The 16,679-nt window shown below is 60.8% G+C and overlaps 1 protein-coding gene across 4 annotated transcripts; it reads right to left on the reverse strand.

Annotated features, from left to right (window-relative positions):
- Positions 1-1,143: 1,143 nt before the first annotated feature.
- SSRP1 (structure specific recognition protein 1) lies at positions 1,144-15,898 on the reverse strand. 4 transcript variants are annotated; one of them, XM_039538114.1, is made up of 17 exons: positions 15,771-15,898; positions 14,513-14,758; positions 13,125-13,310; positions 10,933-11,038; positions 9,874-10,064; positions 9,486-9,716; positions 9,090-9,193; positions 8,454-8,582; positions 7,712-7,933; positions 6,627-6,699; positions 5,951-6,089; positions 5,688-5,733; positions 3,388-3,505; positions 2,648-2,818; positions 2,214-2,302; positions 1,818-1,989; positions 1,144-1,722 (listed from the first exon to the last, which is right to left on the reverse strand). In XM_039538114.1, the coding sequence occupies exons 2-17, from the start codon at positions 14,564-14,566 to the stop codon at positions 1,654-1,656; spliced, it is 2,100 nt and encodes a 699-aa protein (XP_039394048.1). In that variant the 5' UTR covers positions 14,567-14,758; positions 15,771-15,898; the 3' UTR covers positions 1,144-1,653. The 4 variants fall into 4 exon arrangements, with proteins under 4 accessions (XP_039394048.1, XP_039394045.1, XP_039394047.1 ...); XM_039538111.1 differs by having other exon boundaries at positions 2,214-2,305; XM_039538113.1 differs by having other exon boundaries at positions 2,214-2,305; positions 15,874-15,890.
- Positions 15,899-16,679: the final 781 nt, after the last annotated feature.

Raw genomic sequence — 16,679 nt, forward strand, 5'->3', positions numbered from 1 at the left:
CCATGGCTGCCTGCAGCTCTTCCTTCCCATTTACTCCTGGCAGCTGTGGAGTTCTGGTAAATAACCCACAGAAATCAGGCCAAAGGAAATGGGACCCTGAAGAATTTCCCATGGGAGCCAGCTTCCATCTGCACAATTAACCTGCTGCAGCCTTGGTTATAAAAGCCACTGCCTCTGGGGCACATTCCTCTCCCTCCCCCAGCACACGCCGCTCTCTTCCCTCTCTAAGAGCTGCAGCCTGGCAGAAGTGCTGATTCGATTAGAGTGAGGCAGAGTGTGCCCTCTGACACACAGGTGATTGGAAGTGGAGCCACAGATACTTTAATGGAGCACTGAGGTCTGATAATAGGCTCTAATTGGATCAGGCCTCCTTCCCCCAACTCAGATTAGTTGTCCTGGCAGCAAGGCCTGCGCTGGCTGTAATGGAGATGGATGCTGCGTCCACCGTCTGGGCAGCGCCTCACACTCCCCTTCGCCCACTCTCAGCGCAGTTCGAGCTGGTCAGAGCTCCAGGCCCAGAAGGGGGAGCGATGAGCCCTTGGGGCTGCATGGAGGGCAGCCGCTAGCAGAACCAGGGGGAGGGGAAGCACTGAATGCCAACCAAGTGCCCACAGCCCCAGGACACTGCATCCCTCAGCAACACGCAGCTGGGAGGTACTGGGTGTGTCAAGGAGGGAACAGCTCCCGCCGCCTGGGTCACAGCACTCCCTGCTGGGCTACAGTTCCCTACCTTAAGCCGTTTCGGGAACAACCCTCCCAGCCTTGCTGAGGCTGGTGATGGCCCCGGCAGCAGGAGAGGGCAGGGAAAGGAGCCCTGAACACTTGGCTAAACCTCATTGTTATCGACTGCCTCCTTCATTAGGTGGCTCCCCAAGGCGCCTGATGGCCTTTAATACAATTAGGACCACAGCTTACTGGAACGCAGTGAGATACGGCTCTGGCCCAAATTCAGCCCCACATTGCAGGCAGAGCTGTTCCTGCTGCGATGCCTGGGAAACGCAGCCGGCGGGAGGGGAGACCACAGCTCCAGAGTGGCCTCCTCTCCCCTCTGGCAAGAGTGGGGCTTTGCCTGCTCTAGAGGGGAAGCTGTCGGCACTGGGAGGTCTGGCCCCTGGCCCCGCTCCGACAGACAGAAGCTCCGTCCAAAGTCACTTGGTTTTTATTCCATCCAATTGCCGCGTGAACAGATCAGAAATACAAAAATAAACAGAACATAAAAAACACCGATAGAGCCCGACTACAGGCCAAGGGACGGACCCCTCCCAGCCAGCTAGCTCCCCCCTGCCGGGCCTGCGGGCTACCCCCACCCACCCCCGTTGCTGGGAGGGCTTCCTGATAGAACACAGGGGGCTCCCACAGCATGGAGAGAAAGGAGGGGTGCACCCCCTCCCCTGCTCTCTAGCACCCTCTGTCTTTCTCCAGAGTTCAGCCCAGGTCCTGCAATTCCATGAGAGAGGAGGGGGCAGGGAAGGTCCGGAAGTAGGGCAGGTTCTAGCCAACGGAGCAGCCGCGTCACCCCTCCAGCCCATGCCCCTGGCAGAAGGGATGTGGAGGCATTGGGGAGGCGTGGGGGGTGTCTAGGCCTCAATTCTGTGACCTATGACCTATGCAGTCAGGAAAGGGGCAGGGCTAAAGGGAGGGGGAGGGGTTGCTCTAATCCGAGCCAGAAGCTGAGTCCTCCAAGCTGGGGGGCGTGCTGGCGATTTCCTCCTCCTCCGAGTCCTGTGGGGGGGGAGCGGAAGTGTGTTAACAGGAGACCACATACAGCCACAGCTGCCGCTTGGGGCAGGCGCCCCTCCTGCCCCACCCGCACCTACCTCCTTCTTGTTGTCACCAGAGCTCTCCTCACTGGAGACAAACTCCTTGCTCTTGAAGCTCTCGCCCAGCTGCTTGGCGGGGGACGTGGCTAGGGCCTTGGACGGTGCCGCTTTCCTCTCTGCTTTCCCCTTCCCCTGCTGCTGCTGCTGCTTCTTCTTCTTGGATTTCTCTCTGTGCAGGATGGGGGACAGCGAGCAATCACAGGGTCATCCCAAGCCCCTGCTGCTGCATTGGTGGAGGTGCCACAGGCCTGGGAGGAAACAGACAATCCTCCACTCCTCGCACTCTACATGGGCCACACCTTTCCCCGTCAGCTCGCTGCCTACCCTCCGGGGAGACGGGGCCACGGCCCTTCGTCACCCACCCCAGTGTTCCCAGCAGCCCAGCCAACTTACTTCTTGGAGCTCTCCGATTTGCCGCCCTCGCTGTACTCCTTCATGGCCTTCTCGTAGTCCCTCTTGGCATCTTCCGCCTTGCGATCCCACTGCTGCCACCAGAGCACAGAGTTGGTGATGCCTCTCCTTGCTCACCTGCCCCCCCCCACCTCAGTTTCACTTCTGATCCCCATCAGATACAAAGCTACCCCCAGCATGCTTTGCCAGCCGGCCAAAAACAGATGCCCATGCCCATCCCCTCCCTGAACAAGACACAGCCCCTGCCCCATGTTGGGTTGGCCTCCAAGACTTCTTCCATCCGGTTCCCCAAGAATTCCCCACACCAGGCCTAAACCCAACACTACCCCTATCATCCCCAGACACAGCCCCCTCCCCCAAACACCCACACCACCAAAAGACTGTTACAACATGCCACGCCCCCAGCCCAAGGCCACCTCTTTCTTCTCCTTGGACATGCCCTTCCAGAGCTCCCCAGCCTTCTTGGACAGGTCGGTGATGCTGATGCCGGGGTGGTCTGACTTGATCTTCTCGCGGCTGGCATTCAGCCACAGCATGTAGGCAGACATGGGCCTCTTCGGGGCGTTGGGGTCTTTCCCCTTCTTACTCTGGCAAGAGGAGGAGGCAGGTGCAAACACAGAACAAGCAGGGGATCCATCAAGACGTAGCTCTACAGTTCCTTGGGCCAGAGGCTCTGGCCCCGATGGCAAGGGCCCCTTGTGCCCCCCATTAACACTGGGGCAGGGCCTTCGATACCCCAGCCCTTCCCCCCAGCAGCCAGACTCACTCACGGGGCCCAGGCAGCACGAGACTAAGACGAGGGAACTAGGGCCAAGGAGCCCAACGGAGCCAGCGGGGCAGGAACGCAGGGAGGCTGTGAGGTGAGACTGGGGTTGGGGGAGTGGCACGGGGCTGCAGAACTCCGTGGCATGGAGGGGAGTCACTCACCCCCAGCTGGAGGCTGCTTAGTGTCCTGAGCTGGGGAGCAGCGGGACCTTCAGGCCAGTTCCCCATCACAGAGGACACTCACTCGTGGCCTCATCAGCCCCGTAAGCAGAGCTCCCAAAGGCTCAATCTCCCCACAGGGCTGGCCTGCGTGCTGGAGGTAGAGGATCCCACTCCTCAGAGCCAGCGGTCGGGACCCACGCAGCCCCCTCTGCCAGGGCGGAGCTCTCACCTCTGATGGCTTCTTGCGGGGCTTGCGCTCCTTGACAACCTTGGCTTTCTTGGCTGGCTTCCTCCTCTCCTCACGGTCGCTGCCACCATCACTACTGGCAGAGACTTCGCTGTCGAACCTGCAGGAGGGAATAGGAGCCTGGCATCAGCCCCTCCTGGCACCAAACACCACTGCTCCCAGGGCCAGCAGCCCTAGCTCAGCGAGATCAGGCCTAGCATGGGCAGATTGCTCCAGGGGTGCTGGCTGGAAGGGTTAGGGCATTCACAGTATGGCTTGGGCATGGCAACAGGAAAAGCCTCCTCACCTGTCCCCTGAAACACGGTAGCAAGGGGCACTGCCAAGCACTCTGGGCAGGGTACAAGGGGCACAGCCAGCTCTTCCCCACACCAACTGCTCCCGCCCCAGACCTGCTGGCAGCAGAACCCGAGTGGCAGAGCTAAGCACAGACATCCCCGCTGGAGAGACGTGAGCCCCTCTGAGCAGAGTATGGGGCACAGCACAGGCCCGCTCCCTCTGGGCCACTTCCCAGCCTCCCAGGTGACGGGTTCCCCGTTCCTGACACGGGACCCCACCTGGGACCAAAAGGGAATATTCTATAACATTGTTATGAACCTCAGTTTCCCTCTATACTTTGCACTGCTATGCAGGGGTGCAAAAAGGTTAAATCTGCTCTAAGAGCAAGATCCCGTGGCTGGCTGGGGTGGAAGAAGGGTCGGCAAAGGACTGGTGAAAACCAACCCACATCAATGAAGCATCCAGCAAGAGAGCAGGAACCCCAATGGCCGGGCTGTTCACCCCTAGAGCCACCAGCCAGGAGGAAGGAGACGTTCCCTCAGCCAAGAAGCAGCACAAAGGCCCCAGCGGGAGAACAAAGGGGAAAGGAGGCCGGCGGCCAGGCCTCGGAGCTGACAAGGACCCACATGGAGACAGAGGCCATAACAGCTTGGCTGGCTAATTGCACCGGCGCTGGCCAGGCTGGACTATGGCTCAAGCTTTGCCTCTCTGTGCGAAGCCAAGGCCTTGCCGATCCCGTGGGCCAGGCGGTTCATGTCCCCCCGGTCTGGGAAGGCTGCTGCTGTCGCTGCAGATACCCCTGACAGCACGGCACCCCGAATGGGGATGATACAAACGTCCTGCAGGGGTCTGGCTGGGCTGGATTTGCTGCAGGGAGCCATGGAGAGAGAGAGGGGGATTGCTGGGGCCCCAAGGCCCAGTTTGGGAGTCCTGGAGGCCATGGGCCTGCCCCTGTAGTGCGTTAGGCCCCAAGGACCCACACAGGGGTCACTCCCAAGGAACTGGTTATAGGATGGGCATGGACTAGACACTGTGGATCTGTGACACCACCCCACAACCCAGCGGATCTTGGTGGTGGGAAATCTTCGCCAGAGTTCTCCCTGTTGCCATTTGCTCCCACCGTGCCCTGAGTAGCAGCCCCAGATTCCTGGTCCTCCGAGGTCTGGGATTCACAGAGCCGCACAATGTCCACCCAGTTATTGCTGCTCCGTGCTACAAAGATCTCTTCTCCGTTAGGCAGTCCCCTCAGCCTGGATCATTTCTGTGGCTGCCAGCAGCGTTCCCTCTGGCAGGCATGCCAGCTGCGCTGCTCCAGAGCACAAATCTCAGCAAGCAGCAGAGGCAAAAACCTAGTGCCTATTCTCTGCTCTGAAACCACCCTGCCTCATTCAAGGAACCTATGATTTGTATTGTGGTAGCGCCAGTCATGGATCAGGGCCCCCCTGTGCAAGGTGCTGTACAGGCACATAGCAAGAAAGACAGTCCCTGCCCCAGACAATGTAGGCAGCCCCTCGATTTCAACCCACCACTGAGATGCAGCAGCCTCAGAGGGGAAAGGCAGCAGCTGTTTAACAGCTCAGGACAGGAAGAGAAGAACCCACTGGGGCTACGGGGCAATTTAGGTCAGCAGAAGGGAGTTCCCCAAGTTGATGGCTGGCCACTTAATGGCCTTAAACCTGTGCAAAGAGCCAGGGAGACAAAAGCCTCAGACAGCAGCACCAGGCCACCTAGCGCACTGGAGCACTGGCAGAGGTGACAGTGCCTCTGGCTGAGCCATCAGCTCTGGAGGCCCCATAAAGGCAGAGTGCCCTGTACTGAGCCACTTGCTGCGCGTGGCAGCAGGGCACCGCACAGCACACAGGGAGGCCAGCGCTGACGGCACTACACGCACAACGTCCAGCCCCGGCGGCCACCGCAGGTAGGGTTCCCATCCGAGAATGGGCCAATCAAAAGGCAAGGTCACAGCTCGAGAGCCCCATGCCAGGCAGCCCCTGTCCCCTACTCACTCTTCTGCTACGTCGTCCTCCTCCTCCCCGGGGTTAAACGACTCATCTGGAAGGAAAGGGAATGCAGGGGTCATTCTTCCTCTCTGGGTGGGGGCGGGGCAGGAGAGGGGGATGGGGATGGCAACAGCCCAGGGGAAAGGGCTGAGTAAAGAGTATGGGAATGTCTCTCTGACCCCAGCTGAGGGCAGATCTCTCAACCATGGGGAGGAGCCCCAATCGCTGGACAGCAGGGGGTGGATCTCAGGCACAGGGGCAGGTCTCACCAGTCTCCTCCCCAGACTCATCACTGCTGTCATCAGCATTCTCCTCCCGGATCTTTCCCTCCTCCTTCATCCTCTCCAGGTAGGCATCATGCTGGTCTTCGTCAGAGTCAGCATATTCATCATAGGTCTGCGGCATGGACTGCATGGGGAGCAGGGAGAGGTCACATCAGTGCCACTCTCCCCCTCTCCCCCCCCCACAGAGGGGAAGCGCAGACGCCACCCCCCCACCCCAAATGTGCAGAGAACTGAGAACTACAACTCCCAGCATGCACCTGGGTGCACCCCCGCCCCACTCTGGGAAAGGATCCTCAGCACTCCGAGCACAGGCTGCATGCAGGGACCAGAGGAGCGGTGTTAACCGGGTTAGGTGGGGCCCACTCGGCAAGGAGATCAGGGGGGAAGGGGCACGGCCCTTCCTTCCCTCCCATGGCTCATGCGGGGTTACTGTGGTTAGTGGAGAGCACCACAGCCATTCAGAGGAGACCTGCACCAGGAGGAGGGGAAATCGCACGGACCTTTTTCTTCTACAAGGGCAAGGAGAGAAGAGAAAGTGAGGAGGCAGAATCTGCAGCAAGAGAGAGAACGAACCCCTACCCTCACCCAGCAGCTATGGAGCTCCCGGTCAGGATGGGACAGGGGACCCAGCCAGCGCCCAGCCCCGCCCCACTGCAGGTACCTCCTTGTGGCCTCGGTTCTTGATGTTTAGCTTCTTGGCGTTGACAAAGTCAAACAGCTTCCCATACTCCTCCCTGCAGGGGGGTGACAGTGGGGAAACGGGGTCATGGAGAGGCGGAGTCTAACGCTCCCCCATCCACGAGCGAGCAAGAGGGCAGTGCACGGTGATGGCGTGGAGAATGGCAGCCCTAGGCTGTGGTGCCAAAACTTCCCAGGCCTGAGTAAGGAGCAGGATACCAATGCAGGCCGTGAGACAGGACTGTGTCACATGGAAGAGGGCGGCAGCCCAGGAAAACAGATGGGGCAACAGCCATGGGTACAGAGGGGAGAGAGCAGATAGCAGCTGCTTGCGGGGGGAATTCACGCTCTCCTCTCTACGCCGCTGAAGGTGTACCGCGTGCCCAGAACGGGCAGGGGCCCCAGGCTCTCCTCTCTATGCCGCTGAAGGCGTACCGCGTGCCCAGAGTTGGCGGGGGGCCCCAGGCTCTCCTCTCTATGCTGCTGAAGGTGTACCGCGTGCCCAGAACGGGCAGGGGCCCCCAGGCTCTCCTCTCTACGCCGCTGAAGGTGTACCGCGTGCCCAGAACGGGCAGGGGCCCCAGGCTCTCCTCTCTATGCCGCTGAAGGCGTACCGCGTGCCCAGAGTTGGCGGGGGGCCCCAGGCTCTCCTCTCTATGCTGCTGAAGGTGTACCGCGCACCCAGAGCGGGCGGGGGGCCCCAGGCTCACCTCTCTATGCTGCTGAAGGTGTACCGCGTGCCCAGAGCGGGCAGGGGCCCCAGGCTCTCCTCTCTATGCCGCTGAAGGTGTACCGCAGGCCCAGAGCGGGCAGGGGGCCCCCGGCTCACCTCTCTACGCCGCTGAAGGTGTACCGCGCGCCCAGAGCGGGCGGGGGGCCCCAGGCTCACCTCTCTACGCCGCTGAAGGTGTACCGCGCGCCCAGAGCGGGCGGGGGGCCCCCGGCTCACCTCTCTACGCCGCTGAAGGTGTACCGCGCGCCCAGAGCGGGCGGGGGGCCCCCGGCTCATCTCTCTACGCCGCTGAAGGTGTACCGCGCACCCAGAGCGGGCGGTGGGGCCAGGCTCACCTCTCTATGCTGCTGAAGGTGTACTGCGTGCCCTGCTTGGTCTCGATCTCGAAGTCGAAGGAGCGGGTGGTGGTGGTGCCACGGGCGAAGTTGACAAAGGAGATCTCATCGAAGCGAATGTGCACCGGGGGCTTGTGCACATAGATGAAGCCACGTTCCAGAGGGTAGAGCAGCCCCGAGCTGGCCTTGTAGGAGCAGGTGATGCACTGGGCTCCCGAGTGCCTGGGGACGTGGGGAAGGGGGAGGAGAGAGACAGACGGGGTTACACCAGCAAGGCTCCCATGCACAGACGCTGCCCCAGGGGACAGCAGCCGGGGGGGGGGGGTGGATAAAGGGATGAGAATCTGTTGTCTGAGGCACAACTCTCCTCCCACCCACCACTGGGAACTCCCAGCCACGGGACGGGGAAAAAAGTCCACCAGAGCCAGGTATATAAGGACGGGACCTCACAGGTCAGTCATTTCTAAACATTTAATTAGCAACAGGCTCTGTATCCCACTCCCTGCCACCCAAGCTAGCCAGTCCAGCTGGTGCCCCTAGAGAAGAAAGGGCCCATATTCGATTCTCCACCCCAAGACAATCTCCCGCCCTGGGACTGGATTGGAGCCTGAACCCATTAGATGGAAAAAGGCCCCGTGTCCCTTTCACCACCCCCTCAGTTAGACAATACCCATGCCCTGGGACAGAAGCCTCCTAGAGAGGAAGGCCCCACGACCCACTCCCCTGCCCGCCGTGTGCTCACCCCTGGAAGTTGCCGGGCACGGTGATCTTGCGGTTCACCAGCGCTTTCATGACCCGACTGACCATCTCATAGAGCGAGCCGGACATGTTCTTGGTGAGTCGGCCCTCGAAGCGCTTCTCCACCTCATCCCTACGGCACGGGGAAAACGGCAGCATGAGGACAGAGGGCAGGAGAGAGCCCAGCACCGGCAGGAACAACGCGGGATGACCCAGGAGCTCCCACGCCAACTGAGAGAGACAGGAGCATGGGAAGCTCTCAGCACCCAGCCATGAGAGGGCCGCCAAGGAGGACAACACATATTCCTTGGGCTACAGCATCTACTCCCAGGAGAAGAGCCCCCCCGCCCGAGGCTTGGAGGTGAGCCAACCTGGATGGGGCTGGCCAGACACTCAGGCCAGACAAGGTTTGGAGTCCATATCGGATTGGAGGGATCCTGCCAGGAGCATGGCAAGGCTAGCAGAGGATGGGTATGGCTGGGGGGCTGCCTGGGGATGGAGACAGGATGGCAAGGGGGGGGAGAAGAGTGGGGTCAGGCTTGGGCACACGGCAGAGCCAGGCTGGCAGGAGCAGAGGGATCCTGACAGGGTACAGGGCTGGGAGCAGGGCCAGACCAGCTAGGGAAGGAAGGCCACTCACTCATTCATGTTAAGGGTCAAGGAGATGTCCTCGTCTTTGGAGAAGAGCAGGATCAGGAAGTGGTAGCGCGTCTGGCCCTGCTTGATCGGAGGGTCCAGGCTGATCTGGAAAGGAAGCCAAGGACATGGACAGGTGAGGGATCCCAGTACCCCAAGATCAGGGATCTCCTCCATTCCAGCTCCCACCTCCATGAAATATCCCTCCCAGGTACCACAGGGCAGTCCCCTCCCTCCCAGTTCTCAGCCCCCAACAGAAGTAGCTGGTCTGGGCCTTTTGATCCGCTGGCTACCCCGCCCCCCAGGCACACTGGAGTGGGATCTGCCAGCCCCCCCATTTCCCCCGAATGCAGTGTGTGTGGGGGGGAAGGATCTGCCAGCCCCTCGTCCCCCTCCTCACCACAAAGAACATCTGGCGCTGGTCCTTGTGGGGCAGCAGGAAGAGGCGCAACACAGTGGTGTAGGGGATCTTGTAGTCAAAGGTCTTGCCGTGCAGGTGCAGGAAGGTGGGGTAGATGCGGATGTCATAGCGACCGCGTGGTGTCAGGCACTGCAGCTCCCGGAAGATGCAGATGGCATCCCCGGTCGCCTGGATCACGTCTGCCTTGGACAGCACATTCTGGGCAAAGGCCTAAGGGTGGGGGAGGACAGGGAGCCTTTATTCCAGACAGCTGAATGCAGCCCCCCCATCCCCTTCACACAGGCCACAGCCCCATTCCCCCCAGCCCACAAATTCCCACCTCCCTGTGGGCCACGCCTCTTCCACCCCCAGCTCAGCCCACACGCACCTCCACAGGGTCCACGCCATCCTCCTGCGTGGGCGGCACGTAGAAGCGCACCTCCATGAGCGACACCTCGGCGTCGTCGTTCTGGTGGAACTCCAGCGTCACCTCATTCTTGCCCGTGGTGCACTGGGACACGTTGCTGAGCGGGATCTCGAACACGGGCTGCTCCCCGATGTCGAAGGACAGGAGCTGGCCTGCGGGGAGGGGGAACCCCGTGGGTCGGCAGGGGGCAGTGGACCACCTCGTGCAGCCAGCCACTCCTCCCGTCAGACAACTTCCGCAGCCGGCAGCCCGGAAGGCAAGGACAGGGCTGAGCAGCTACAAAGTGGTGCTGGGCAGACAAGAGCAACTCAGAGCTCCCCCACAACAAAGCGCCCCCTTCAGGAGAAGGTGGAGCTACAAGCTACTCCCTCTCTGCTGCACACTTAGCCATCCACTCCCAACGCCAGCCCCCACATCCTGTGCTCCTCTCCCTGCTCTACACCCCTCATCTCCCAGAGCTGGCCTTCACCGCAGGCTTAACTCCAGCTCAGTCACGGGTTCTTTCCCAACACGCTCTGTGTTCACACGCCGCTAACAGCGCTGCAGCCAGCACTCCCCAACTGCAGGCGGCTGTTAACACGTACTGCTACCCCGAGGTAGATGCAGTTAAGAGACAAAGCCACAGGTGCTCACGCCCATTGAGACATGAGGGCCTCCAATCCCTTCCCATCAGCCCCCTGACCAGAAGCCAACTGTCTGTCTGCCTCTGCTCGGCTCTCCATTTGCAGCCTCTCCACTAGCCTCCATCTCCGGTGTCTGGTAGAGGAGGAGGCTGGCTAACTTGCCCGGGGATGAGCGTCCAGAGAAGTTGGCCCCAATGCCCCGCGAATACGAGCCGAATTCCCCAGGGAGTTGTGGCGCTATGAACCTTGGGCTGGCTCTATTGCTTGCCAGGGCCAGATACAGCGCCAGCACGGGTGTCACAGCAGGGGAAACGTGGCTGCACTGTCACGGGTTAGGCTACCGCGGGTAAACGTGTCCCATGCTTCACAAGCAGCGAAGACACAGCCCCAGAGTCACCTCCAAACTTCACGGTCCCCCAGTTCCAGCCCTTCACACACAGATCCTTCTCTGCCAGCTCCAGACGATAATGGGACTTGAAGAACTCCGACAGCTTGTCAAACTCCTGAGTGGGAAGTAGAGAATGGCCATCAGAAGCCACCATACTCCAGCAGCCTGAGCCGTGATCCCAGGGATCCTCCCTCCTCCCACCCGATCACCCCAGGGCTCCTTCCCTCCCAGAGAGGCCCGGCCAAGGCTAGTACCCCCCAGCGAGGAGCTCCAGCGCTCTCCCATCTAGGATGGCTCATGCAACACACAGCACGTGCCAGGAAACAAGTGAGCTGGGGAAAGACTCAGCCGCTAGGAGAACTACGACCACAGAGCTAAGGGAGAGCGAGCAGGAGTTACCAGCCCCGCATCTTTGCTGGACACTCGTGTGGAGCTGAAACCTCTCGTAGGGATACGCCCTAGTACACGACTGGCAACTGCAGAGGAGCCAGTCACAGACCCCAGCCGGTCAGAGCAGCCTCAGCCAAAGCAGGGACACTTACATGTTCAAAGAACTCCCTGCAGTTTGACTGGACTTTCTCTACCTGGTGCTGATGGGCTGTTTGTTCCAGCCCTCCCCCGCGCCTAACTTCCCTTTCAGCTGCGTGGCAACGCAGCAGCCTATTAAGCGCTGCGCAGACGCTCAGGGCTGTGGTGGGGAGAGATTCCTCTCCCACGGCCCCGGACCCAACCCAGCCACAGCCGAGGAAGAGGTGCTCTTCCCCCAGGCCCAACCCAGCCCTGGCCCGGACCTGCCACGGCCAAGGGAGAGGCACCCCTCCCCGCCAGCCCAGGTGATGAGGGGTTTGAGGTGCAGGCTGGAGTACTCCCCCCAGCATCCCCAGCCCCACCCCAGAGCCATCCCTTGGGTATGGCGAATCGGGGCAACTGCTCCGGGCTCCACACTTCAGTGTGAATGAGTCATGCAGGGGGCGATAGGCCGGCCCAGGAGGGGTGGGGTTAGGGGGTGCAGGCCAGCCCGGGGAGGTAGCAGGGGGCTTGGCGCCAGCAGCAGGGGTGGGGCCCACACTCACCAGCGGGAAGCGCACGTTGTATTTCTTTTTCTTACACTGCCTGCATCCTAGTGCCAATGGAATATGCCAGTGCCAGGGTGACCCCATCCACTGCCCTTCCTCCTCAGACCCCTTCCTTTTGCAGGACCCCCCAGCACAGGGGGCCCCCTCGCCCCTAGCATAGGTGCCACCCTCTGACTCTCCATCATCTCTTGCCCCCCCCCAGCACCGGTGTCCCCTCCCCACACCAGATTTCACCTGTATAAAAAATGTTAAGGGGGCCCCATACAGGCTGATTTGTCCCAGGCCCCACACCTCCTAGGGATGGCCCTCCCAGAGCCCACCCCCCCAGCTGGAACCCTCCTCCCGCCCACCCCAACCCTGCCCCAGCCCTGAGCCCCTCATCCCTGGTCCCACACACCCCCGACACATGAATTGTTATGTGCACCAATACGAAGATGATGAGTCACACCTCACTTCCATATTGGTGCACATAACTAAATTCATTCCACACACAGGTGGGACAAATTAGAGGGAACACTGCCCCTCGCTCAGTCTCTTTGCCTCAACTTCCCTCAACACCTGTTCCATTCTCTCCCCTGCTTCCCTTCAGCTGATCCCCCCCTAACTACACCCACCAGGGCACTAACAAGACACTTGCTGCCATCACATATTTCACTGGGCTTGTGTGTTCCACTCCTACTCCCGACCCAGTGTCTGTCTGGTCTATTTAGACTAGAAGTTCTTCAGGGCAAGGACTATCTACTACTCTGTACAGAGCCTAGGGCAATGGGACCCATTCTCAGCTGACCTTTTGGCATTACCGTAATAAACACAATTAATTAAAAAAAGACTCTTAGGAGAGAGCCTTGAAGCTAAAACTCATGGCAAACTGTTTGGGCCAAGAACAGGATCCTTAGGGCAGGACGAGGGAGGTGTTTAAACAGAGCCAGACGGGATCCAGGGCTTGTGAGGGTGTGGGCTGCATTGAGGCACTAATGCCACAGCGGCAAATCCAGGAGATGGCCCAGCAATTGTCACCTTGTAGCTGGTTGGGGATGCCCACCCACGTCACTTCCCCCTGGGGGTCCTGGCACTGGTGGGGTGGGCGCTTCTAGAAGGGGGAGCCGGCCAGGCCAAAGGTCTCACCGATTCCCTGAAGCCGTCATACTTGTACACGTGTCCATTCTTGGTGAGCAGCTTGAGGCCATGGCCTAGTGCCACCCGGCGCCAGATGCCCTCCGCTAGCTCTGAGGCCTGGATGTTGTCCACCTTGCCTGTCTTGCTGTTCTTGAAGATGACGCCCTGGCGGCTCAGCCGCAGTCGCCCATCATTCTGGCAGAGAGAGACAGGGGTTGGTAGGGGGCACAGGGACAACACTCCAAGAGCTAAGTGCACACGCTGGGGAGAACAGCAGTGGTGACCCTCTGGAATGGTGTCACAGAATACACCCGGAATCCCACATCAGTCAGCAACACACTGCCTCCTCCAGGGAAAAGGCTACTTAACACCCATCTGCATGGATGTAAAACAGAAACCCCACTATCTCTCCTCTCCCACACAGGGGTGCATGCACCCCATATCTAACACACACCACTAAACCCACCCCAAACACCCTCCCTCGCCCTCATGCAAGCTTCACTCCAAGATCCCCTCGCCTCCCACTTCAACTACCCCCCATGCATCACAGGGCCATAGCACCAGCTCTCCAGTTTACGTCAGCCAGAGGGGCACCGTCAAGCCTTTATTCGCTTTAGCTAGAGGACTGACTGGCCGGCCACTTAGGAGCAACAGCCCAAACAAGGGCATTTCACAGATGTAGGGACAACATTCCCCAGTGTAACCATCATGAGCAACAGCCAAAGATTTGGATTTCTTGGCATGGGAACCGACTCATTTATAAAGCTCAGGGCACCATGCACCTTCGCTGTAAACTGGCAAACACTCATGTCTGGGAATAAAAAGAATCTTGCACGGCATTTTCTGAATGGCTGAAACTTGGGAGCCTTTCAGGCTAGGCCACCCATCAATTCCCACAGCACCTGGTGACACCATGCAACCATTTAGAACAAAATGCAAGGAGTCTGCTCCCTGAAATCCAACGGGCTGTGAACTTTGGTCAGCCGAGTGTTACCTACCAGAGCGGGAATGCAGCCAAAACACTGGCGCTAACTCCCCAACACCCAGGAAAGTGTCACTGGATCTTTAATACCTGCAGGGGTCTGGCCATGTTTTGTCTCATCAGAATGATGCAGCCCTGCTCTCCTAGCATGCTGCTTGATCTGTGGGCTCCGTAATGACTCAGGGAAAAAGCACACACCCCTCCCCCATGTCACTTACAGCTTCTGGGGGGGGGTGGCACTCCAGCTGTGACCCCCACTTAGCTTGAGAGCTGTAATGAAAGCGGAACCACACTTCAGCACCTTGTCTCAGCCCTAGATACACCACTGCATCAGCCACAACACCACCACCTTCCCAGATTCTCTGCTTCCCACCCCCAGGAAGGAATGGCTTTCCAGGTTTCCTGCGTCTCTCACCATGGACCCCTTCACCTCCTGGTATATTTCGTTGAACTCCAGCGTGTCTGCCATGATGGCCCCTCCCCCACTCTGGCAGGGTCTGTCTCCCAGAGATGGGTTTGGGAGAGCTTTGGAAACTAGGTTCAGTCAGGAAGCTCTTCAGAGATGAAGAAGTTCTTCAGTCCCCTCCCGAGTCCCGCATGCCCGGGGTAGCACAGAGGGGAGGAAGCTGCAGCTAGGGTGAGTGTCAAAACAGCAAAGCACCTGGGGAGGAGAGGAGAGAGATGACCCCACCAGTAGGATGAGGCCAAGCAGGGAGCCAACTCAGGAGCCCCCAGAGAGTGAACCCATGGGGTAGCCACAGAGTAGATACAGGGACAGGCTCCCACCCACCCAGTAAGCCTCACCCAGCCGGGCCTGGGCAGCTGGAGAGCATTACAGAGCTCTCCAAGGGTGGAGGCTGAGCCCCAGCAGAAGGATCAGACAGAACCCTCCTCATCCCTGTCTTCACCCCACCACCAGACCCTTCTAGAGACCGACCCCCTCCCTGCCCCATCCTCCCCCAGACACCAGACCCTCCTAGAGACCGACCCCCTCCCTGCCCCAGAACCCCCTGCCCCATCCTCCCCCAGACACCCCTCCTGCCCCAGAACCCCTGCCCCATCCTCCCCAGACACCGACCCCCAGCCCTGCCCCAGACACCAATCCACCCCACCCACTGCCAACCCCATCCCCAGACACCGACCCTCCCCATCCCCTCTCATCCCTGCCCCAGAGACCGACCCCCTCCTTGCCCCAGGACCCCTGCCCCATCCTCCCTCAGACACCAGACCCTCCCCATCCCCTCCTCCCCATCCCTGCCCCAGAGACCGACCCCCAGCCCTGCCCCAGGACCCCACCCCATCCTGCCCCCATCAGACACCAGACCCTCCTGCCCCAGAGACCAACTCCTCCCTGCCCCAGAACCCCTGCCCCATCCTCCCCAGACACCGACCCCTCAGCCCTGCCCCAAGCACCAATCCACCCCACCCACTGCCAACCCCATCCCAGACACCGACCCTCCCCATCCCCTCTCATCCCTGCCCCAGAGACCGACCCCCTCCCTCCCTGCCCCAGGACACCCTGCCCCATCCTCCTCAGACACCAACACCCCCACCCACTGCCAACCTCCCCCCTCATCCCTGCCCCAGAGCCCCCCTGCCGCAGGCCCTGACCCCACCTCTGCCCCAGGTACCAACCCCCCCGGGGGTCAATTTCCCGCCTGCGCAGCACAAACCTCATGCGGAGCCTCCCTCCCCACCGGAAGCCGCCCCCCCCGCATCCGCCTTCCGGCTCACGCCGGCCGTGAAGGGCTCCAGGCGCGTGCGCACTACGCCTACCATAGAGTCCCAGCGGGGCTTCGGCTAGACGGGGCCCCCTGGGGCGGTTCCAGCTCCGCTCCCGAGCTGTCTGGCGGCGCGCGCACGCGGAGCGACCCCGCCGCCCCCATCGCCAGGCCCCGCCCCTCGACCCCTCCCCCACCTCCACCCTGACGCTCAGCGGCCGCTTAGCCCAGGTCCGAGCTCTGCAAAGGCCCCAGCGCGTCGCCCCGCCAGGGACCCTGCAGCGGCGGCGGCTGCGAGCCCCGTGCTGGGTGACCCACAAACTGGGGGGCTCGTAGGGTGACCAGAGAGCAAGTGTGACGTAGCAGGATGGGGGGGCGGGGGGGTAATAGGAGCCTAGATAAGAAAAAGACCCAAAATCGGGGCTGTGCCTATAAAACCGGGACCTCTGGTCACCCTGGGGCCCCGCAAGCTGCTCCAGCTTGACTGACAGCTCCCCAGAGCTGCTCCCCCTCTGCAAAGGCCTGGGGCACCTCGGGGGGGGGGGGTCACACCAGCCGCCTGCCCCCATCGCAGGGCGCTTGGGCAGCCTAGCCGGCGTTTACGCTGCCGCTCCTGCTCGCCCAGTGCCCCGGAGGAGCAAACCTTACTGGAGAGTCCATGAGCGGCTGCTGCTTGGAGGGGGCCTGGTGGGGTTTGCATTTCTCCGCAACATCCTTCCCCAACTGGCCTGGAAAATCCACCCACCCCGCCCCCCCCCCCCCCCGGGCTGCGGGAAATGACTGGGTGAGGGGTCGTTTCTCTTCTCTAGCAGAATGGGGGTGTCAAACACTGCAGAAGCCACCAGGCCCACTGGTGCAAGT

The sequence above is a fragment of the Mauremys reevesii genome, linkage group 4 (assembly GCF_016161935.1).
Source record: "Mauremys reevesii isolate NIE-2019 linkage group 4, ASM1616193v1, whole genome shotgun sequence".
Classification (NCBI taxonomy): Eukaryota; Metazoa; Chordata; order Testudines; family Geoemydidae; genus Mauremys; species Mauremys reevesii.

What these genes read in the sequence shown, in the direction of transcription:
- SSRP1 (XM_039538111.1), bottom strand. Translation starts at nt 14,566, where the DNA reads ATGGCAGACACGCTGGAGTTCAACGAAATATACCAGGAGGTGAAGGGG. An exon ending in ATGACGGCTTCAGGGAATCG is followed by an intron (nt 11,039 to 13,124) that starts GTGAGACCTTTG and finishes CTTCCCACTCAG; the next exon opens with GAGTTTGACAAGCTGTCGGA. An exon ending in GAGGACGACGTAGCAGAAGA is followed by an intron (nt 3,506 to 5,687) that starts GTGAGTAGGGGA and finishes TCCCTCCTGCAG; the next exon opens with GTTCGACAGCGAAGTCTCTG.